The following is a 23,800-nucleotide window of genomic DNA, read 5'->3' as shown; positions in this document are numbered from 1 at the left end:
ACACTGCCTGGGATAGTGAAGGCCAGTCTCGCTCTCAGACAAGGAGGGCCCCCACCTCCTGGCTTATCAGGGCCTGGGATTCCAGTCTCTACCCACATGTGGCTGCAGTGATACCCAGCCTGTGAGGACAGGAAGGCTCTGCTGAGTAATATGAAGGACGTTCGTTCATCCTGCTGATGGGGAAAATGTTCCCACGGAGAGACCCAACTCATGCTCTTTGCCCTGGAGTGCAGCATCATGAAGGAGTGTAGCTCTCGGGGAGGCCTTGCCATTAGTGGGTGCATGAGGAGGGGCCCAGGCTCAGGGACACCTCACAGTCCTGTCTGTGGAGGGGCTGGCAGCACCCAAATCCCAGGATACTTTAGGACAATGGTCCCAGTCCCCAAGTACCCGTTAAGTGGGACCTGTTGTGTCTCCCACACATTGGGAATCCCCACAACACCAGGGATGGGACATGGATGGCACATGCTGCTCTGCAGAGTGACTCTGGGAAGCTAGGGCCCTGCAGTTGATGACAAACTGTCCATATCTGTGCATCACAGCCCAAGCCACCTGGGCCACAGCTGGGGCAGGCATGTTGCAGAAAGCCAGCACATCCAGGACTCTGCTGAGCCCCCTCAAGTCCCTTCACTTCCCCACTCGTGTCCCCTCACTGCTTTATTCAAGTCCCCCTTCCCTACTCGAGTCCCCCCGTCCCCCACGCAAATTCCCTCACTTCCCCATCCAAGTCCCCTCACTTTCCCACTCAAGTCCCCCCATTTCCCCACTCGAGTCCCCCTCCCCCCCCAGCTTTCCCATTCAAGTCCCCCCCTTGGGTCCCGCTCCTCTTCCTTCTCCTCCAGAAACTGGGATGTTTAGGAACTTTAGTTCCCCATTTTTTTTAGTTTTTTACGTGATTTTTGGAGTGGAATGGGGCACAAAGGTCCGGTCCAGAATCCTGTCCTCTAGTGCCCACTGGGGAGGACCGTGACCACTAGTGAGGAATGGAGCTTGGCACCTGTTCTGGGTCGCCAGAGCTTACCACTAGGGGGCAGCATCGCCCCAGCAGTTGCAGCTGTAACCTGTTCCTCCTCCTGCAGACCACCTGGTCCTGCTTCTCCTCCATAGGGCTGCTGGGGCATCTGAAATCCCCGTGCCCAGCTTCCTGTCCCTCCCTCCTCGTCCCCAAGAGGGTCAAGGAGGCCAGAGGCCTCTGCAGTAGTTTCTCAGCCAGGAAAGCCAATATGGCAAGGTGGAGTGAGACATGAAACACAGAAGAATAAAGCTTCAACCCTCTTCCATCTTCTTTGGCACCATAGGGGGCGCCAACCTGTTCTCACTGATGACTACAGTGGGTCCCCAGACCTGCAGGACTCGGGTACCAAGGAGGGGAGGGGCCTGTGGTTCATGGGTCAGACCCGAGTCAGCACAATGGTCTAGAGGAGACTGGGTGTAAACATGTGGCCTCCACACAGCACTCATTCAGAGACCTGGGTGGGCTGTGCACCTTGAACTGCACCTCCTAGCTCAGGGTGATGTGTGGTCCCTCAGCCCAAGGGAGTACAGTGTCTCTGTCACCACCCCTCACACCTGGCTCCCAGCACAGTCCCCTGGATGGCAGAGTACATGGCCTGGGACTGGGCATGTTTATAGGAGTTGACCCCCAACAGGAGAAGTTAGAGGGACTTCCCAGGATCCCAGGTGTCCTAGCCAGGGCCCCTCACTCTAGGCAGATGACTGTGGGGGTGTCCATTGGGTGGGCTCCCCTGCTCGAGCTGCTGCGTCGGACTTGCAATGGTGCTGAAAGATGAGTGAGTGGATCTTTCCTGGGAGCTTACTCCCCTCCACGCTGAGGCTGGGCCAGCAATGAGGCAGCCACAGGCAGCTTATAGCCAGCCCCCTCTGCTTTTACCTCCTGCTTCAGCACCGTCTCTGGAGAAGCTGCCCTATTCTGAGTAGTTCCAGATCACCCCAGAGGTTTCAGGAGCAGGAGAAGCTGCTGGCCTGGCTCTGTGCTCAAGAGTGTCATGCTATCTGGCAGCCCAGGGTGTCCCCAGACCACCACCACCAGGGCCTCTGGCTGTGTTCTGACTCTCAGAAAGCCACTGTAGTGTAAAATGTCAACTTTAATCTCATCTCATAAACCAACCCTTCGTGCTATAAGGTCAAGTAAATGTAACTCAACTAAAGAATAGTAATTTTATGTTAATTTCTGGGGAAAATCTGAAAACAGCACTGGAGTCTTGATTTGGGTAATTCCTAAACCAAAGAAAAATACAGATGGAGAGGCGTGGATGGAGATCCAAGGCCGATTCAGGTTTCTCTGGGCTCCCCAGAAGATTGCTTCTTTTGGGCACTGGGTAGTGCTCGGGGACGTGGGCCCCAGCCTCCTCTCAGGGAGAGAACTCAGGAGGCAGCCCCACTGCCCTTGGCAAATCCTCTCTGTTTTGAGTCCAGACCCTGGCAATGGGGAAATAGAATAGTAATTTGATGCCAGATTATTTGTGTGACAGTGAAGGTTAAAGCATTGAAGGCTGGAATTGTCTTTTTAAACATTTTTCAGTTACAATTAAAGTAAGCCATCCCTGGAAATTTAAGAAACATTGTGTAGGGTGAGGTTTGCTTTGTATTTTGCAATAACCAAATAACTTTCTGCTCCTGCACATATACAGTTCAGTTTCCTCTGGGTGGTGGTTTTCCCTTGAACCTGAGACCACTCGGGCAATATGAGCGACTCTCCCATTGTGTCCCCACAGTGCATCCGAGGACGGAAGGCCACCCTGGAGGAGCTGCAGACCGTGCATTCAGAGGCACACACCCTGCTCTACGGCACGAACCCCCTCAACAGGCAGAAACTGGACAGTAAGAAACGTCTAGGTATTCCGAGGCCTTCCTAACTTTACTGCCCGAGGCTGTTTCCAGCCCTGTGCTCACTCAAGGCGGCTCTGTGCCTGGTCACAGGAGGACGTCCCATCCTTGGCCCTTGAGGCTGTGGCTGAGACAGTGAGTGTCACCCACCAGGCTCTGCCAGGGCAGCCAGGCAGGGAGAGCCCTTCTCTGTAGGGCCTGCGGCCAGTTCTAAAGTGAGGTGCTGGAGGAGGAGTTTTCACCCTGTGTATCTAGTGGGGTTCCAAGTCTTGGTTGTGTCCATGTAGGAAATGGTGTGGGAACCACTGGTTTCACAGAATCTGAGACAGCAGAGGTTAGATGCTCGAGCTCCCAGCCTGCTACCTGCCCTTGCCTGCAGGGAGCCTGGTCCAAGCCCTGCCCAATGCTGTGGTGCAGAGAAGGGCGGAGCATATCCAAAAACGAGCCAGCATTGTAGGGCTAGAGGAAAGGACATCTAGCCTAGGGCCAGGAAGGGTTTGGAAGAAAGGAGCCATAAGCGATGAGGACAGTGGACAGTGGGGAGAGGGTAAGTGGCCTCAGCAGGAGGAACTGACCGAGGAGGCTACATGCAAAAGACAGCCACACAGTGTGACCAGCAGTGCCCAGTCCCCGGAGTCTCCAGGATCCTCCAGGAAATGTCGCTGCTTCAGCGCAGGTCTCGCTGCCTGGAGTGTTCTCCTCCTCCTGGGAGAGGAGCCTGTGGTCCTGCTACCACAGCACGAAACAGTAACCCCAACTCCAGCCGCAGGGAGGTCTCTAGTCACAGGGCAGCATCAAGTGTGTGCAGTTTGCACCCATGATACTATAAATCACTCTACTTTTTCTTTTCTGCTAAACTTTGTGTTTTAAAATCTGTTCACATGGCTATGAGGACACCTGATTGGTTTTCTTCTCACCACTTGGGATCTACTTTAATCTGAAGGTTGTCCTCACCAGGACACGCCACTGCCGTCAGTCTGAGTGTCCCAGACATAGTAATAGCTGGTGATTATCTCAGGTATTAACTTAACCCTAATTAGGTGTTTAAACACGGCTGGGTGGCTTCTCTTCCTCTTCTAATTGAATCCACAAATTCCTGAGTCCTGTGCAAGACCTGTGTAGCGGATGTGCAGGGACAGCTCGGCTGGGCTGCAGTGCACTGTGGACTCGAGGGGGCTGGTCAGTCACCCTCCTAGGTGTTCCTGGAAGTCAGGGGGTCGTCTTCTGATGGCGGTGACCTGGAAAGGGCTGGGGAGGCTTGCTCCTGTGTTCTGGGGCTGGGCAGGCCTTCCCAGATGGCCAACTTCATGCACCATCCAAGTGAACTTCAAACATTTGTCAGTGGGGATGGGTCTGTCTTTATTCACATTCTAGAAAGATTCCTTGTGTCTGAAGGGCTTATTGTATTCCAGCTCCTTTCCCTATTTACAGCTGGCGGGGAGGGGGCTGCTGGGGCCTTGGGACTTAACCCAGCGTTAGGGCTGTCTGTGAGGCTCTCTATGGATCCAGGTCAGGTCTGTTCTTGGGACTTAACCCAACATTAGGGCGACAGTGAGGCTCACCATGGAGCCAGGTCAGATCAGATGACAGAGGTTTGCTCAGACACAGCCTTCAGGAGCATGGGGCTTTGGCATGCAAGATGCACAAACTCTGGCTGGAAGCAAAGCCCACCCGTGGGTGCCACTCCTGCCTTGAGGAAGGTCCCGCAAGCCCAGGACCCACTGCCCACCAGGTGCTACCCCAGCGTAGGGGGGTATAGTTCTATCTTTAAAACTAGGTTGCCCTCAGTTGGGGATGTATGATGGTACCCACGCCTTTCAGGAACTTGCAGCATTTCCAGAGCCTACTCTGTGCTCATTTCAGCCAGGCACCCTGTGACCTTGGCCCTCTGACCTTGGCTCTCCTTCTCCTGCAGGCTCGCTGACATCCATGTTTGTCAGGCTGCCCTGTGGCGGTGTCGGGGTAAGTATTTCTTTAATGTGTAAATAATGTCCTGTTTGTTCTCAGGGTCCCAGTGGTCACAGAAACCGCCGCCTCGCTCTCTGCTGAGTGGATAATGGCTGCCAGGTGTTTTCCATAAACGGGCTGGCGGCCGGGCTGCCCTGCCGCTCACACGTGTGGCTTCAAAGGCCCCGTGAGCCTGTGAGCATTTGATGGCTGGACTCGGGCACCTTCCTGGGGAGGGTCGTCTGGCACCCGTGGCTTGCCTTAGGAAACGGGATCGGGTGTGCAGGCTGGTCTCCTAGCTGCAGAGCAAGGTTTGCTCGTCCCGACTCAGGTTGTGAAAACGGTGGTTGTCCCGATGTCCGAACCCAAGCCCCAGTGAAGCTCGGACTGCAGAAGCCTGATGTTTAGGGGCCATTGAAGTTCCAGAAGCTGCCAGTTTGGTGTGTTCACTGCTTTTCCAACTCTGACATGCTTTTAAGCAGATCAGATCAGGTTAGGGAGACACTTATGGGGACCTGAGTTTTAATGTGGGCCCTGAACTAGGAGGACTTTCTGGACTTTCGGCCTCCCTCGGTTCAAGGAAGGTGGGGTCTCCCCAACCAAAGCCTCTTTAATAAAGAAGGGGCTCCTGGCCCCCACCCACTTGGATGAGGGAGGATGGGGGCAAGAACAGAGCTGCAGTTTGAAAGTGAGACCGGGCCTCCTTCTGGCGATCTGCTGGCCCTGAGGTCCCAGCGACCCGGGAAATGACCAAGTGGACAACAAAGCTGTCGGGCTGAAACTGCGCAGCGGCAGGGTGTGCGTGTAATTACAGATCTCATGGTGAAGCCCAAGGTCTGGATTCTGTTATGGAAATGAAACAAAATTGTTTTCTTCCTGAGTCTTTACAAAAATCGCTGCTTTGAAAATTATCCCGTCAGAAAGGGAATCAGCGGCATTTATTCATCCACCACCAAGCCCTCCTAGAGTTGTTTTATTCTGAATTGTAAGTAGGCTGCAATCTCTTAATTCGGGGCAAATTTCTGGCCAGACTTGAAAAGGTTTGGATTCGCACAGCCCTGCAGCTAGCACGGGGCAAGGCAGGACTTAAAATTTACAAATGAAAGCTGAGTGGGACCTTGAGCCGGGTGCCCCTCCCCAGTGTGAGTCCAGACCTGACCGCAGGCTGACCAGAGCCCAGCTCACACCCAGGCACAAGAGGCTCCCAAGCTCAGGGACAAAGTCCCAGCACATGGACTGGTAGAGGGGCGACTGTGGGATAATTAGGAGTGTGAACCACAGGGTGTCTCTCCATTGTTTCCATAATTACCTGTGTCGCTGGGGCAGCACAGTCCTCCTGGGCCTCAGCATCTCCTTCCAGCACCAGGTCCAGTCCCTGAAGGCTTCAGGAAGCACAGCCAACCTCAGGAGCCCGAGGGTGGGTGGGAACATTATGAAGCAGTAAGAGAAGCTGCTCCCTTTTTCCTGAGTTGCTTTAAATTAGCATTTAGGTGTATAACTCATTCTTCCTTAACTGTATTAAAAGAGGCTAAGGTGATTTACCTCTTTTCAGCCCAGGTAAAAGAAATTGCTTTGCTCACCTCCTCGTTATTGCAGGTTTCTCAAGTGAGGACTTGGTGAGTCCCCTGCCTGGCGGGCCCTGGTGCTGAGTGCTGTGCCCGGGCTCTGCACTCCTAAAGGGCCGCCTCGTCTGTCCACCCCAGTCTCTGTGGAAAGTCTTCTCCATCCACTCTTATCTTTGCGTGCAGTGGGTCCTGTCCTGAATTAACAGGCACATTGCCGCCTCGCTCTAAGCAGGGTCGCCTCCTGACGGGGCCACTTGTCCAGGCTGCACTCCCTCCCCAGAACCTCATGCTTCTGGAACTCGGGGCTGAGGGCTGACCATCCCAGGCTTATCCACAGTCTAGTGGCCAGCAGCTGGAGGGCCAGCCCTGAAGTAGTGGAAGATCCTGGTATCCCACTGTGGGGCTGGGGGCTGTCCTTGGCTCTGGGTAGGATGGTATAGGACCCAGGGTGGGCAGTGGGAGAGCAGAGACCTTCGAAGTACATGGTGTGTGAATTTACTCCCTCCCCACACTGAGTTACTTGGCCCTAAAGCCCAAATCTTCGCCTGTAGAGAGAAATAGCCTGAGTGGTTTTGCCCAAACTGCCTTCGGTCCCCAGAGGAGCAGCCTTGGGGCTGGCCTGCCCATGACAGTGTCATCCTCCTGAAGGCACAGGCAGCTGGTGGCTACCCCCACTGGCTGTCAGTCAAGGGCTGTCACCTTTGATTTTATGAGGTGTTTCTGTAGCCAGGGCTGGGTGCAGATGGTTGTGTGAACGGCCCGTCCGAGGACAGCAGAGCAGTGTGCCCTAGCTCGGAAGCCGGGCTTTGGAAGTTGAATATCAAAGCTGGGAGAGTTGGGGAAGCGCACAGCATTCCTTTGACATTTGGAAACTATTTAAAGAACATAGAGGTTTGGTCATTGGAAAGAATAACCCTCGAGAAGTAGCACTCATCAGACAGTGGCTCAAACCCCTCAGAAATGTACTTTATTCTAAAGCATCTGGCTTTGAAGATACAGGTTCAAGACTTCCTTGAAAGAAGTTCATCCACCCACATGAATAGTCATTGTCGTAATCAGGTGGGCAAGAGCCTGTGCACCAGGACACACCTGCCAGGAGGGGCAGGCACAGGTTTGGCAGCAACATCTCAGTGCGCAGCTGCCTGGGCCTCTGTCTTTGGGGTCCCAAAGCATCAGCGCTTGGAGGAGATGAATTTGGAGAGGAGGGTCCTCATATAGACTTGCAGATGCTGTATTAAAGATAAACAATCATGTTACTGCACAACTTCTCAGAATCTTCGCTGGGCTGTGTCCCAAAACAGGACATGCAGTGTGTGTGGCCAAGGCACATGTGGGTGGGGCACAGCACCCAGGAGCTTTGTGCTTAATCCTGCCCCCCTCTCCCCCTGCTCTACAAGGAGACACTCTTCACAAAACTGAGGCCTAAGTCTCTGTCTCCTTCTCTCCCAGCCTTAAAAAATCTAATATGCCTCAATAAATAAACCAATACACACACAGAAATTCCTGACATATCTGCACACAGTGGCAGTGAACAGGCAGACATGCCATCACCTGGGCAGAGCATGGCACACGGTCCACCAGGATGTTCCAGGAGACCCTCACTCCCCTCACCCCACTCCATGCCTCCATTCCTGTAGAATTTATCAAGTATTTGGTGCTTCTAATTAAATTCTGCACAAAATAAGGCAATAATTTGGAAAGACCTCTAATTCTCACATTTCATTTTGCTAATTATTAGTTTAACTCGACTGCAGTTTAGTAAAAACAAACAGGAACTGACCGGGCAACCTTGACATCTGTACTCAGCTTCGAGTGTGTCGGAGCAGCTGAGAATACAGTGACACTCCAGCAGGGGCAAACCCAGACACACTAGTGTTGGTGCAGGCACTGTTCTTTCCTTGCTTAGTATTTTTGGCATGCCTTTGAAAAAAGGTAAGGTATGTTCTGTAATTGGTGAGGAAGAGACAGGCTCTGGGACAAGAGCCCACGGCACAGGTCTCACTGTTGAGTGTTGTTTCCACAGGTGGACAGTGACACCATATGGAACGAGGTGCACTCATCGGGGGCAGCCCGCCTGGCTGTGGGCTGTGTGGTGGAGCTGGTCTTCAAGGTGGCCACGGGGGAGCTGAAGGTCAGTGAGCACGCAGCAGAGACGGGCTTCTAGCAGGAAACCTGCCTGGACATTTCTGGGGGGGTGGAGGTGGGAGAGAAAACAGCCACTGCGACTCCCCCTCTAGACAGGCACAATGAGGCGCAAAGAGGGGACCCTGTTCTGTCAACAGCTGTGAATCAAGAGGAATATTTCCTACATCTGTATAAACATATCACATAGCTGTCCTCAAAGGTATGGGTCCTCAAGCGCTATAGTCTTAGGAAGTATTGGAGCATCCCAAAAACTTTTGTGTGTAAGTTGTCATCAGCATGGACCATATTAGAGATGAAGCCGAGAAACTTCAAAAATATTTATAAATATCTGTCTGGCTCAGTAGGTCAGCTGGGTTCTCATAGCTACTGCTGTGTGCTCTCTGGCGACATGCTGTTTTGGTTGAAGTACATGAAGGAAGTCGGTATCACACAGACACGGAATTGTGGAAAGGGGGTATTTTAGTAGCTTTTTGAGGTAATTGTGGATATTCTTTGATGCCGCACCAAAATTCAGCAAGTGGAAGTCTCTTGAATTTAGTTGCAGTGTGGCACCTGAAAATCCATTGGCCTGTCTCACACATTGAATAGATCCCGTGTCTACACGTGACCTGGGTAACACTGGTCACTTGGAAATATGGGCTCATTGGGTGATGTAGGTCTTCCCAGCCTTGCCCGTCTCCCTGCACAGTCAGCACTCAGGACTGTCTTCTGAGTGCCAGGAGGAGTGGTTATCCAGGTTCCCCGAACGTTGGCTTATTTTCACTTGAACACTCAGATCTTAGCGCTAACGGCTACCACTGAGTGCCACTTTCCCTGAGGTGACAGCTCACTTGGTTTATTTTTGAGGAAGTCCTATTCACTCGGTGTGCACAGCGGTTTTCTGGCAGTGCTTTTGAGGAAAACTGGTGCTCCTGCAGAGAGCAGCCAGGCTCGGGTCAGCAGCAAAACTGCTCACACAGCCTCACGCTTCTCCACGAGATGGGCGTGTGTTCAGGGTCGAGAGTTGATGAAATCGATAAGTTTACTGCTTCATTGAGAACATTCTGCCTTTTCCCCTGCAAATGTGTGGCAAAAATCGCGCTGCATGTGGGTGCCTGAGTTCCTGCTATGACACTCTCAGTGGACCCATCAGTGTATCCACACAGTAGCCAGCACAGTGGGAAAGGTTAGAGTCATTATGACAGCTGCCCCTGGAGGGGCACAGGGTCCCCAGGGTCTGTGGTCTGCACTCTGAACACCGCTACACAGGGTCTGTGTGCAGGGAGATGCATCTGCACTACTGAGTGTATAGACTGACCATGCAGCTTCCTGTTGCTGGTGAGACCAAGAGATGCTCATGGAAACTATTTTTATATAGTGTATACATTCTGTACAGTGCACACATTCTACACAATGTATACATCCTGTGCAGTGTATACAGCAGCTACAGAGTGTCTTTAAAGTGGATGGTTCTTTAAAGCCTACCTGACCTAGAGATCCTAACGGAAGGCAGGGGTGTGCAGCTCCCATCAGCTTCTGAGACATTTCTTCCAGGTGCTGATGGGCTTGTTTTCCATGTGGTCCACTCCCCTGTACACTGAACTGCAGTGATAATGACAGACCTGCACGTCAAGGCCAAACTGGGACATGACATCTGCCCCACAGCTGAGCCCCTTCTATTTCATCTACACCCAGGGACCCCATCAGGTTGCTTCCTGAAGAGTCCTGATCAGAGGTGGACTAAGGGTTCTCTCCATCCCTCCCAGAATCTCACACTGAGCAGTGTCCACCCTGGCCAGCAGGCCGGCAAAGGTGGAAAGTCAGGGACGACTTTCCCTTAGTAACCACAATCGCCTGTAGACTAGCCATCTCAGCAATGCTGCAGTCAGCCCTTTATCCTATTCCTATCTGTGCCCTGGGTTCCGCATAAATCCACATCCTCGAGTGTCCTCTGAGTCTGCTAACCATTCAGTCTGTATGATTTTCTCACTGATGTGAAACCAATCTTTCCTCCCTGTTTCCCCCCACATGTCTGGTATTGTGTGTAGAATGGCTTTGCCGTGGTCCGCCCTCCAGGACATCACGCAGAGGAGAGCACACCCATGTAAGTAGACACATGGCCCTGCAAGTGGGGGAGGGGCTGGTGTCTGACTCCTTAAAGGACTGAAGTTGCCACCTGCCAGCTCTCCTGTGATGTGGAATGTGCTTGCATGTCTTCAGCACCAAATGTCCCCGATCTAGCATGAGTGACTAACCGAGCAGTTCTGGAGTCAAAGGTCGACTTCGCTGATGGGTGTGATGAAAAGGTGAATCGGAGAATGGAAAGGAATGAAAGGAATCCACGGAATTAGTCTAGACAAGTCAGTTGTTAAGTGTGATGCGAAAAATTGGGAGAGAAAACTTACATCGTATAGACGAGTCCATGTGGCCCGTCCTTGTTACTGAGCATTCAGGGTCAAACCCTCCACTTGTTTTCAGTATGACCTCTCAGGTAACTGCTTATGGTATGGTGATGATGAAGCTGAAGTCCCAGAGTTATGACCTCATGGCCAGCTCTCTGGACTTTATTCCGGGTTCTGGATTCCCCTAGCTGTGCGCCTCTCAGGCAGTGGCCGAGGTGGTGCCTGTGGTGTATGGATTGTCCAATCCATCATGTTCGTGGAGAGCCAGTGACTGGTGCACACTCACCTGGGGCAAGGTCACAAGGACTGACTCAGCCTCAGGTGTTGTGCAGCGTGCCTCTGCTGCCTGCAGGGTGAGGTGCCATCTCATTGGACTAGGAAACCACCCCAGTGAACACGGTGGCCTCCCCTGGCCAGGAGATAGCCCTGGTGGGTTAGGAGGAGGTGACGTTGGGGCTGTGCCTTGAAGAATGAGTCGTGGTGTGTCACCTGGCAGATGGCACTGTCAGGTGCAGCCAGGAAGCGCAGGGTGGGCAACGCCCTCGTAAAGCCGCTAGACCACAGTGGGACCACAGACTAATCCATGATGCCCAGAGGAGCTCCTGTCATTTCAAATCAGGAGTGAGGGGGTCAGAGCAGAGTTCCAGAAGGAATCATCTTTGTGTAGGAAGAAGGGGGTGGACGTGGGTTGGAGTATTTGCAGCCTCACCTGAAAAGTCGCTTGCTGCCCCATGACCCAGAGCACTCACTCGAGGCCACCTGGGAGCAGGGCCTTGTCTCAGTGCTCAGAGTGACTTCTAGCTTGAATCTCAGTGTTGGAAATTCTGAGTAGTAAACAAATGGCTACAGTGGGTGACAGAGGGATGTTTTCAGTGCAGTTCCTCCGCTGTGCACCGAGCTGCAGCCGCACGTCCTAGGGGGCGGCTCCCAGACTGCAGCCTGGATTCCAGAAGCAAAACAGCAGGCCACTCGGTTCTGTGGGAATTCCACAAAAACAGGTTTAGACTGAGAAGACTTTCATTTTTACTTGGGTCACTTTCTTAGCTTTTCTTACTCTCTTGAATAAGACTCTGGAATTACAGTCAGTCACTGGGGTGCCTGTATACATCATTGTCATATGTCTTAGAATGTGGAAAGATGGGCAGTGAGCAACTAAAATAGGTCACATGTCTGTGTTCTGTGACCCATGGTGTCTCTTGAGAGGCCAGTAAGAGGGAGATGTTGGTACAAAGTGAAATGGATTTTCTTACAGGGAGCCTGGCCGTCTGCACACAGGAGACTGGTCTGTCTGTCAATCATAAGCATCAAGTAAGGTTCTCAGACTGCTTGATTAGAAACTGTACATTCACCAGACTCTCTTAAACTCTTGATGGTTCTGTTGCAAGTTGCTAAAAACTGATCTAGCTCTGGGCAGTGTGGCTCAGTTGGTTGAGCATCATCCATGCACTGAAAGGTGGCCCTTTTGATTCCTGGGCAGGGCACTTACCCAGGTTGTGGGTTTGCTCCCCAGTAGGGGGTGTGCAGGAGGCAGCTCATGGATATTTACCTTTCTCATTGATTGTTTTTCCCTCTCCCTTCCTCTCTCTCTAAAAAAACCTCAAAAAAAAACCCCACCTGATCCAAACCTATATTTTTTTTTCTCCGTTTCTCCTGATTCTTACCTGCAGGGGTTTCTGCTACTTCAACTCCGTGGCTGTTGCAGCCAGGCTTCTCCAGCAGAGGCTGAATGTGAGCAAGACGCTCATAGTGGACTGGGTAAGGGGCCTCCCTCCCCAAGGCAGGGCTGGGGGAGCTGTGATTCTCGCAGGAAGACTGTCCCGTGTAGAGGGAGAAGGCAGGCATTTCTGCCTCCTTAGACATCTAGATTTGGGGACCTTAGCTTCTGGAAACTATCTCAAAGATTTAGAAAATAAAAGCCCAGACCTGTTACGGATCTATTTCACAACTTCAACAGCTGATCCTGCCAATAATTGGGTTCCCAAAATGCCTAGAAATGTGCCAGTGGTTGAGGGCAACCCTGACAAAGCCTCACTGGGAAGCAGGTTTAAGAGGAGACGGTGCAGCCTGCACCAGGTGCCTCCGTCTGAGAGCACAGGCCGCACTCTCCCCTGGACCAATGTGTGGCTTCCCTTATTAGAAAGTGCCCTTCCTGCCTCGGCACCAGCACCAGAGACCCAATTTGTGCTGCTTTACGTTCCTTCCCCATTTTCCTGTAGGAAGTGCCACTTCTCACAATCCCAGCGCCCCAAAGGGCAAGCTCTAGTTAAAAACGCTGTGACCTCTGAACTCCACAGTCAGGGTCATGGGTTCTGGTACTGGAGGTGGATAGTCAAGGTGTTAACTTAATTCTTTTTTTGGGGGGAGGGGAGTGAAGGGTATACTCTTTGGTATTTATGATTAATTTTATAAAATTTTAAGGAAAAAAATTAGGTACACCAGGTAGGAGTATGATTTATAATGCAAAGTCCTCTCACTTTGGATAAGAAAAACCAAAACACAACCCAGGATACCCGGCAAGCTCCCAGATGTGAGCGCTGGTCACGGAGATCCAGAGGCACTTAGGTGGCTGAGGCCGCGTGATTTATGTGGCCTCAGTGAAAACAGAGTCACTGGCTGCAGTGTGCCTGGCGCCTGTGTCCCTGAGCCCTTAGTTGCTCCTAAGGGAATAACTAGAAATGCTGGGAGGCGACAAGTGCCACGTGATTTATAACAGCTCAGCTGCGTCATCAGCGCAGGCGTGGCTGTAGCCGTAGGCGAAAGTTGGTGACCTGCAAGGAACCTTCAGGGAACCTCCCCAAGGCATGTGCTAAGATACTAAGCAGTTCTCTGGTATTCCCAATCACTGACATGCAAGCAGCCCCTCATGTGCACACTGGGTGAAGCAGGCCCCCCGTCTCGGTGGCCTCATGGTCCTGGCCAAGGAAGTGGGGCCTAGGGCCTGGTGGAAGCCTGGCCACCCAGTGTGATTAGAAGAAGTGGTTTGTCAATTTAGTTTGGGACCTGGGCCCACAGTGCTTTGTGCCTTGTGCACCTGCCACTCAGCCTGCGGGGTAGCACCCCCCCACCCCCTTACCCCAGCGTCAGGCACAGAGCTGACACTTCGCATGTGCTCGAACATCAGCAGCCATGGTCAGAGGGAGGAGGAAGCTGCTCACTTTTCACAGACATAGCCGAGCAAGAAATTAATCAAATGATCTGGAAAATTGTGGCCTTCAGACAGGGTTGAAACACCAGCCTTTTGTTGCCAAAGCCTGCAGTCTACTCTGGTGCTAGGAATTCAGGCACAGTCCTAGGACCCTTCCTTCTAGTCCCTGGGGCCCTCTGACCGACTCCCAGGCAGGGGGCTGGCATCCCTATGAAGTTAGTGGCCTGGCTGGGCTGCTGGGGGACTGAGCCTGGGAGATGTCCTGGCATGGCCCAGCACTGAGTCCGCTCTCCCTGTTCTCAGGATGTGCACCATGGAAACGGGACCCAGCAGGCCTTCTACAGCGACCCCAATGTTCTCTACATCTCACTGCACCGCTACGACGATGGCAACTTCTTCCCAGGCAGCGGGGCGCCTGACGAGGTACTCAGGGCCTCCTGTAAGTGTGCAGGACTTTGGGAGGAGGTCAAGGCAGGGCTACCCTGGAGACAGAGTGGACATCTGCACAGCAGAAGCAAGGGCTACCCACTCATGGAAACCCCAGAATGTGACTTGAGGCAGGCATTGGCCTGAATTCCATCCCGTGTGTGTACAGCAGCCTGATTTTTGTCTGATTTGTAAGTGAAGGCCTGGAGACCGTTTCCCATCCCAATCTAGGCTGACAGAGGTGTTCCTGAGCGGGGAGCAGGGTGCCCTTCTTCCTCTAGGAATAGCTGCTGTGCAGGCCGTGCTCTTGTCCAGTCCCTCGGGCAGGCTGACTGTGCTCTGCTTTCACCTGTGGTGCCACACAGTGGGTCCCAGAACAACAGGCTCAGAGCCTTCATGACACCCTCAGCCCAGCCAAGCCTGTGGAAGCCCCAGCAGTGGGAATCGCACCCAAGCAAACAAGTGCTCCACCTCCGGATCTTATTTCCCGGAAGGAAGTTGAAAGGGCAGCCTCGTCTGCAGGCATTTCCGAGTGGCCCTCTGCTGGCCTGTATCTGTCACTCAGCACAGAGCTGCAGTTCATCCAGGGCCCAGGGAAAGGGTGGCTCCCACTGCACCCACAGGTCAGGTGGGCGGGGCGAGAGCCCCAAATTCTGTGAAAACATGCCGTCATCAGAGTCAGCATGTCAAGGGTTGTAGGGACCAGTGACAGCTCATGAGGAGCACAGCCACAGTTCTGCTGTGGGACCACCGGGGCTGTCTGTCAAGGTTCTGACACATGTTTCCTTCTCACAGGTGGGCACAGGGCCAGGCGTGGGCTTCAACGTCAACATGGCTTTCACTGGTGGCCTTGACCCCCCCATGGGAGATGCAGAGTACTTGGCAGCCTTCAGGTAACTGTCCTGGCTTCCTGTCCATGGGCATTTAGGGGCCTCGAGGAACTCCACCCCCATGTCTCAGTTCCTGTTGATTTTGACCCTCACCTTCCTTCATAAGCACCCAGACCCCTCTCAGGAGGACCCTCCAGCATCCCCAGGGTGCACCTTGCAGAGACAGACGTTTCTATCCTGCATGTGGAGGGGCGATGCTCTGAGGCCCTAGGGCGCGGTCTCAGTTCCTCCTATAACCTGAAGGTGGAATCTTTGAGGCTGTCTTCTGACCTTTGTCTGCAAAGCTCCAGGCTGTGCACTTGGGGTCCCAATGGTTCAGTGAAGAGGTCAGGAGGTGCTGTATTAACGAAAAGTGGGTGCCCAAATCTGGAAGGCTGTGGTTTCCTGACTTAGCTTCCAGAAACCTCTGTGAGAAGACGGGAAACAGAAAAGATCTTCCTCCTTTATTGATAAACTAGAGGGCCTCCCCATTCATGCACTTGCTTAGTGTTATTCTGGGCCCTAGAATTGAGCCTCAGTGTTTGCTTTTGTCGTCAAGTGGTGATTTCTGCTTTGATCTGGGCCAGACTGAAGTAATTCCTATAGCGCAGGTGGCCTCTGTTGACTTTAAAATGGCAGATTGGGTAGCTCAGGGTGGGGCAGGGCCCTTGAGAGGAGGAGAGCTTTGTTCAATGGTGACATCTGACCATCTCAGAAAACCCAGGAGTTAGTGCCCCGGGGCATCTCCAGTGACTTTCCGCCTCCTTCTCTGGAGGCTGAGATCCATTAAGGACTGTCTTGCGAAAGCTTTGCTGAGGATTCTGCCTCGCGTCCCAGTGAGACCTGCGTGGGTCACAGGAACCTTCACAGCATCTGCTCACTCACCTCAGAACGGGGTCCGAGTCCCCAACGCCAGCATGCGTGTGGGGGGCTGCAATGGAGAGGCCTTCCGTCAGCCGCTCCAACAACAGAATTGGTCTGTGAAAAGGAGCCAGTTACCTCTTAGAAGACCTACCCTGATTCGTACTGAATTACTTTTTCTCCTGGCCTCATTGGTCTAATTTTGATGTTTCTTACTCCATCAAATATCGTGGAATTTTTATAATTACCCTGCCTAATTTAAGAGAGAAGGAAGCCCCAAAACATCTGACAATTCTCTCATGTGCACAGTTAAATATCAGCTTCATGAAATCTGAACCCGTGTGGCTTCCCCACCTGGGAGGTCGCTGCATGTGCATGGAACAGCCACTCGGCATCACTCCCTTCCTGTCTGAGAACCGGCCCTCTCAGGGGTTCCTTTGGAAGTAGGTGTCCAGATGCCACCATGAGGGGTGTAAACAGTGCCCAAGTGAATGTTGGTGCCACCCAGGGGACCAAGGCACAACACAGCCCAAACCTGGTGTAGGCAGAGAAGGTAAAACTTTCTTTAAACTGAGGCTTGAAGTGATAAAAACTGGGTAGTTCTCTCTTCTTTCAGACATTTTTCAGGCCAGGTTTGACTGGATTGGCCCTTGCAGCTTGTCTGTGCCCTGTGCACTCGATCCTAGGCGACGAGTCGGCACCTCCTCTGGCATTTCATTGGTGGTGGGCAGCCAGGCGGCCCTGGAAGTTGTCCCCCTCCCCGGGCCAGCCTTTAAGATGAACCTTTCCCTCGGAGTTGCTGTCGACATTCTGTTTTAATCTCCTGCCAAGTGTGTACATGATGATACCTTATCAAATGAGCTTTTTAAAGCTTAAATAACTTCTTTGAAAAGGAAAATTGTTTCAGGTTTTTTTTTTTTTTATTGATTTTAATGTAAAATAGCACTTTGAAGTTTACAATTTATGGTTCCCTGGGCATTGATCGGAGGGGGAAGAGGGTCAGGATCCATTTTCCCCTGTCTTCTGTGCTGCTCCCCTTGGGGCCCTGCGGACAGTGCGTGCCTCAGACGGAGCACCGTGTTCCTCAGACCCTGCCTGCCACATTGCATTTCAGGAGATCAAGCCTGCGATGAGGAGGAGATAAGAAAACTGCCCCTAATGAAATCCAGGAGCAGCGGCGCTTTCTCCTGGGGCGGGAGGCTTGTAGGAGAAAAGGGGGCCTAATTCAAACCAGTGGAGTGAAGCTTTGAAGTTGGCTGAGGAGCTGAGGGCTTGGGCTGGAGGAGATAATGGTGCACTTTCCTTAACCCCTCGCTTACCTGCATCTGGCAGCCCAGCAGGTCCACCTATCAGCAGTGAGGAAGTGAAATCCGGATTGTCCCGTACTCTGACGTCGTGATTTGGATTTCATTGTGACATAGTGTCTGAGAGGTGTCAGGGGACCTGCACATCCCAAAGTGGTAACTGCAGTGACCCAGCGGTTGAACAGTCAGGCAGGTTCATGTCGCCTTCCCTAGCCTTTCGGGCATGGCGTCAGGTTGAGGCACTTCTGACTTTTGTTACGTCCTTAAGGTGTGTTTTGCTTCTTTCTAACTTTTCTGTTGTGTTGAAATGTCCATGACATTCCGTGTTCTCTCCATGTCTCTTCAACATGTCTCTAAGTTTTACCTGAGGACATTCTGCGGTGATTTTAGAAGCAAAAGATGTAAGCTAGAAACTCAGAATTGGGCAGTCTTGTGTTCAACTGCCCTGCCCTGGGCGGCGGGGATAGAACAGGTGATCCATGCAGTGCCTGCCCCCTCAGGTGACTCAGATGGGGACCACAGGGCTACAGCAGGTGCATGTACCCGTGCCCACTCACAAGTCCTGCAGGAGTGAGCTGGCACGGGTGTCGGGGAATGGGGCTTTCCCACAGGAGCCAGTCAAGGCTGTGTGGCTGCCTCCAGGGAGCTGGACCATGACTCTGACAGTGAGTGTCCAGGGCTCTGGCCAGGTGACTAAGGTGATGTGTTCTGCATGTTTGACGGCTATCTCGTGGCAGTTTTGTGACAGAGTTGGTTCCAGGATGGGTGGACTGCACTACATCCCATGGACAAGGCCAGGGAAGCATGGCAACCCTGGCCAGAATGGGGTACAGGGTGAGAAGGGCCATCTCAGAAAATGTTGGGTGATCAGATAGAACTGAGGGGGGACGGGGGCTCAAGTGCTGGTGGACGAGGGTGAGGATAGTGGGCAGAGAACCAGGAGGAACAGGTCTGGGCTAGGCCGAAGGACAGCACAGCAGGGTCAGTGGAGGACGGCGTAGTGGGGTCAATGGTGTTTTAGCAGATTACCAGGAAACAGCTAGAAAGTGTCCCTCTATTTGGCAGTTGGGAGGAGGCCACTGGTGACTCAGGGAAGACAGTCGGTAGAGGTTAAGACAGAATGTGCAGGAGTGAATGGGAGGTGGGGACAAGAGACAGCAAACACTGCTCTTCTGAGGACCTGGGGGAGGAGAGTGCCCAGTGGGAAAGCTGGAGCCCTTCCCAGAGTGAGGCAGAGGCCAAGGTCAGCTTCAAGCAGCAAAAGGGCCCTGGCAGTGGAGGTGGCCTTGAGGACAATGGCAGTGAGGCTGTGGGAACCATGAGGGAAGGATGCTGCATGGGTCCGAGGCCTCCTGTGGTGGTGACTGGTGGGGTATGGAGAAGCCTGCCAAGCAAGACATGGCAAGAGAGGCAGGGAGGGGAAGGGTGAGAATGGGTTAGAGTCAAGAGGCCCAGGGGCCCAGGAAAGCATCCCTCCATCCCCCAGCAGGCTACAGGAGAGAGAGAGAGGGGTGTGCCCACTTCACCAGGATGACCTCCGGGAGGTGAGGAGGCTGGGAGCAAACGGGACCCCAGTCCCAGAGCCTGAGGGAGGGGGACTGCGGGTGCAGGCAGCAGGCTCTGGAGGGGCAGGAGTGGGGGGAGGAGGCTGGTCTTCTCAGTGTGGGGGGAGCTCAGACCAGCCTCAGGGTCTAGCTGTGTCCTAGCTGTCTGCACCTTCTCTGGCCACCATGCCTGTGGATAAACAGGAGCAGGGCAGGGCTGTGGGCATCACTGCTGGTGGCAGCCAGGCCAGAGCAGATGGGTTCCCATAATTTCTATTTGTTCTGATTCTAACTCTCAGCAGAGTTCAAATATTTGATGAACAGTTGCTCCAGCTACTGGCCCAGTGGCTCTAGTGCAAACATGGTTTTTGTGGCTCTCTCAAAAGATGGGACCCAAAGCACCAAAGTCACAGCATATAATAAACTAGAGGCCCAGTGCACGAATTCATGCACGGGTGGGGTCCCTTGGCCTGGCTGGCGATCAGGGCCAGCCAGCTGGGGGGAGGGATGGCAGGAGGTTGGCCGGACATGGGAGGTTGGCTGTGGGGGTGCACTGACCACCAGGGGGCAGCTCCTGCATTGAGCGTCTTTCCCCTGGTGGTCAGTGCACGTCACAGCGACTGATCAACCGGTCGTAATGGTCGCTTAGGCTTTTATATATATAGATAGAATTTTCAATCATCACAATGCTGATTGTTGAAATGGTGCCATCAAGTGTGGAGGGCAACCACCTCCTGTAAGATGGGGGTAGGGGTGGGGGTGGAGGGGCGTCTGTCGATTTGGCAACTGCTGCTCCTGGTCAGGCCACTCCAGCACACAGGAACGTCCCAGCTGCAGACACGTATTACACATCTACAGGAAGCACATGCTACAGAAGGAAGACTGAGGAGAGCAAATAGCACAGGCAACCCAAGCTTCCAGGCACCTCAAGAGAGGAGGCGTCCACAGGCCCATCTGTGTGGATGATGTTTCAGGGCACCTGGAGGAACAGATCAGCTAGGGCACAGGGGTGGTGTCGTGGCCGGATTGTTAACACAACCCTGTGCCTGCTCAGGAGCATGTGCTTTGTGTAACAGACACCCCTTTGCGTTCACAGAATCTGTGAACTTTGGTTACCACATCCCCATAGATACAATGAAACATGTTAAAATCTGGAACTGGTGCCAGGCATTGAGTAGCATCACCATGGTTGTAATGACGGGTGTGGAGCAGGGGTTGGCAGAGTGGGGCCCTTGTGCCAAATCCACCACGTGTTTTAAGTAAAGTTTTACTGGGGCACAGTCATGCTAGTGAGTTCACATGGTGTGTGTGCAGCTCACTCATGGCCATGTGGCCCACAGACTGAAAGCTAGCCAAGCCCATCCAGATCCTGTGTTTTGTTCCTTGGGCCTGATGGATGGTGCCCGAGGCGCACACCCTGAGGCTAGTGCAGAGGTGCTTCCCGGGGAAGTTTATGAACTGCGCTTGGCCTTGGAAAAGGGAATGCAGTGAACTGTTCAAAACCCAGCCTGGTCCGTCTGCTGTGACTCCAGTGTGAGGTTCCAGAAGCAAGTTTCTCAGCTGCCAGTGCCTGTTTTTATGGCAGGCACTCAGTCCTAACTGGAGCAGATGAAAGCCACATGGCACAGCCCACACTCTCCTCAGGAAGCGCTGGCTCGGGGTCCTTCAGCACTGGGTGGTGCATGTTCTTGGAGTAGGGCTGGGTGCTCTGCAGCATGGGTCCTGCAGAGACCAGGTGGCTTTTCAATGGGATCGCAATCCAGGGTAGTTCTGGAGTAGAGGAACATTTAATTTTGAGCATGTTTGTGTCCTTGGACAAAGTTGGTACTTTATGGAGTTGACTTTGCTGACTTAAATGGCAACTTCATTCTGTAATAAAAGTCCTTGGCCATGGTGTCCCCGGGCTCTGCCCTGGGGAAGGACCATGTGCCATGCCCGGTGCCTGTGACCTCCTCCCCGTGAGGGCCTCTGAAGCCCCAAGTGAAGGGAACCGGGACTCAGAGATGAATCGCTGGGCGAGCTGCAGGAGCACCGAGCAGCCTTTGGTGCAGCAGAAACTGTTTGAGCTGCTCTGAGAAACAGACGGAGGAATTGTGAACGCTGGACTTCTCCAGTGGGGCTCGGCAGCGCGTCGGCAGAGGCTCCCAGTGCATTTAGATCATCATGTCCTCCTCTGCCCACTTCAGGAGCATGGGCCCCAAGCACCTGTGATTCTGCCCACCTCATCTACAGAGGAAGGAAGGAGAGTCTGAGAAACAAGCTTAAATGGCAGATACCACTGCTGAGCTCCAAATTTATAGTTCTTCAATTAAAATACAAAGCACATGTTTTAGGGACACACTGGCCTAATTACACTGCAGGCTCCCAGGTGGTGGTTTTGTGTTTAGTTTTTTTTTCTGTATTCAAGTAAACCTTTTTCCTTGTTTCCCTCATATAACTTAATCCCAACCCTCTCAGTGAGTGTATTTTTAACTATCAATTCTCTTTAATGTGACCATCGGTTTTCCCTTTAAAAATCTCAAGTGTAGAATTTCTTTTTAACTAACCCGATGCAGCACCGTTGCAAGTGTGTGTATGGTCATTTGTTGCTAACATGGCCCTCGGGGTGAGTAGACGGAGGTAGGAGGGCTCCCTCGGGGCCAGGGCTGCTGAAGGGCTCTCCCACCTCCTCAGCCACACGGCCCTGTGTCCCTGGTGCTGGGGGCATGGCTGTGCCCATCTTGAATCAGAGCCAGTGTAAGGTGAGCAGAGCCGTCCACACCTTTGGGGAGGACCCTTAGCAGCCCTGGCAGCTGGCTCCACTTCCCCATGTTGGTGCGGCTGGTGTTGGGGGTTACAGACCACCTCCATGGCCTGCAGATAAAGCCTCCTACAAAACCAGTGCGCAGCTGCTCTAAGCATTCGTAAGGGCCTTGTTGGTTTGGACCTTGTAGGTACTGTGAAGTCTAACTATCAGCTGTCAGATTCCAGCTTCCATGGGAGCCCTTAGCCCACTAACCTTGAGGGAGCTGTGGCAGGTACGTTCAGTGACCAAGCAGCCCTCCCCATCTGTGTCCCCGCTGCCTCAATGTCACCTTCTCCTGCCCTTTGCAGAATGGTGGTCATGCCAATCGCAAACGAGTTTGCCCCGGATGTGGTGCTGGTGTCAGCAGGCTTCGACGCCGTGGAGGGCCACCCCACACCTCTGGGCGGCTACAACCTCTCTGCCAAATGTAAGTCGGGTTTTCAGGAGCTTAATGGGACCTGCTGTCTCTGTGGCCAGCTGTGCTGTGTCTCACATCTCCCCTTCAGTGACATTTCCAGAGACGTGACAGTGTGGGCAGCCCCAGAAAACCAATGGGGGCAGCAGGATGGTGTGGACCAGGAGGCCGCAGGCCCTCCCCCCTGGAGGTCCTCCAACCCACAGTGCTGACCTGGGGGGCTCGTGCTCAGCTGGGCGCATACAGGCCACTCTAGGGGCTGGGTCTCCAGTCCGACTGAGAGCTGGTGTGGTCGCTCACATTGAGGGCAGGAACAGACCCTAACGCCTGTGAAGGGGGTAGCTGAGGGCAGGTTCAGTTCAGAGTTGGAGGGAGCAGGGAGCCCAGATTATGGGCTTGTCTAAGGATTTGCATTAGATGAAGGCCCTGCTTCCATTATGGGAGGGAGTCCTGTAAAAATCGCCCTCCCGCAGGGTGGGGCCTCTGCTTCTGCCGTCACAGCAAGTCACGTCAGAGACCTACTGGCGTGGAGCCTCGGTCCACAGAAAGGCCCTGGGCACCCCCACCCCTGCCTGGCCACCACCACCACCACCAGTCCCCTGCTGCGGTGGTCACAGCAATCTAGATCCTGGGACTCTCTCAGGACACCCTGGGGGCTCCTCGTGCTGACCCCGTGGGTGCAGAAGGCCAAGGAGAGCCTGTCATCTCTCCCCTCCCACAGGGAGAGTGTGGGTCACCAGAGAAGAAAGAGGTCAAACCAAGGGCTATGCTGGCGTAGCCGTGTTCCAGTGCGGGGCCCCCCAGATCCGCCTGAACCCGGGCAGTGTGGTTTAGTGGCAAGGAAGTGACCAGGCAGCCTGGAAGCCTATGTCCCTGTTTCCATCAGAGACAAACCAGGGCTTCGGGAGGTTACAGTGCCCACGGCTGCCAGCGTGGGGACGTGTCTGCTGATGGCCACCTGGCAATGGGGCTGCTGACCAGTGTGGCATAGTTTTCACAGGCTTTTTAATAAATGTCAGGCTGTTCTGGCCGAGGGTGGTAATTATCATTACCCATCACGTTTTTGCCTGTTGGAGGGTGACGTGGGTGCAATGGAGGGAACATGGCTGTTGATGAAAGCCAGACACTCCAGACGCAGATGTCAGAGTCCTAGAGGGGCACACGCAGCATTGACGTGTGTGCTGGAGTGTGTGTTCATGCGTGTGCCCAGCACACCGCCTAACCAGAACCCCTAGCCTCAGGGATGGACATGGCCATGCCTCCGAGGCTGCCCACAGCTGCCCTGCTCCAGGCGCCCTATCTCCTGGCCTCTGGTCCCCATGTGAGAGAGCCTGGAGGCCCCTCCTGAGGCCCATCCCCATCCCCCAAACGAGGTGATTTGCAGCATTATGAAATCAAAGCACTGAAACCGTAATTCCTGCTCTCACACAGATCAAACAGGATCCCAAACCGAATTCCTCGATGAATTTATTGTGATCGAACCTGGCTTCCATTATGAGCCGCGGTGTGCCAGCCCCCTGGGTCTGTAATGTGATGTAATGCACTTCTGGACGCTTTGATCTGCTG

General features: G+C 53.4%; 1 protein-coding gene across 11 annotated transcripts in view; it reads left to right on the top strand.

Moving 5' to 3' along the window:
* HDAC4 (histone deacetylase 4) overlaps window positions 1-23,800 on the top strand; it is a 238,318-nt gene that overhangs the window by 197,185 nt on the left and 17,333 nt on the right. For 6 of the 11 annotated variants that reach the window (XM_079781863.1, XM_079781860.1, XM_079781864.1 and 3 more), the window contains 9 exons: window positions 2,736-2,856; window positions 4,763-4,809; window positions 8,383-8,490; window positions 10,532-10,587; window positions 12,553-12,640; window positions 14,334-14,453; window positions 15,252-15,349; window positions 22,128-22,246; window positions 23,666-23,755. In XM_079781863.1, the coding sequence (XP_079637989.1) occupies window positions 2,736-2,856; window positions 4,763-4,809; window positions 8,383-8,490; window positions 10,532-10,587; window positions 12,553-12,640; window positions 14,334-14,453; window positions 15,252-15,349; window positions 22,128-22,246; window positions 23,666-23,755 (847 nt within the window). The remainder of the gene's footprint in view (window positions 1-2,735; window positions 2,857-4,762; window positions 4,810-8,382; window positions 8,491-10,531; window positions 10,588-12,552; window positions 12,641-14,333; window positions 14,454-15,251; window positions 15,350-22,127; window positions 22,247-23,665; window positions 23,756-23,800) is intronic. The other 5 variants (XM_079781870.1, XM_079781861.1, XM_079781869.1 and 2 more) reach the window with 3 other exon arrangements.

The sequence above is a fragment of the Cnephaeus nilssonii genome (assembly GCF_951640355.1).
Source record: "Cnephaeus nilssonii genome assembly, chromosome: 10".
Taxonomy (NCBI): domain Eukaryota; kingdom Metazoa; phylum Chordata; class Mammalia; order Chiroptera; family Vespertilionidae; genus Cnephaeus; species Cnephaeus nilssonii.
Note: the sequence above shows the minus strand (reverse complement) of the source record. Positions and strands in the feature narration are given on the sequence as shown.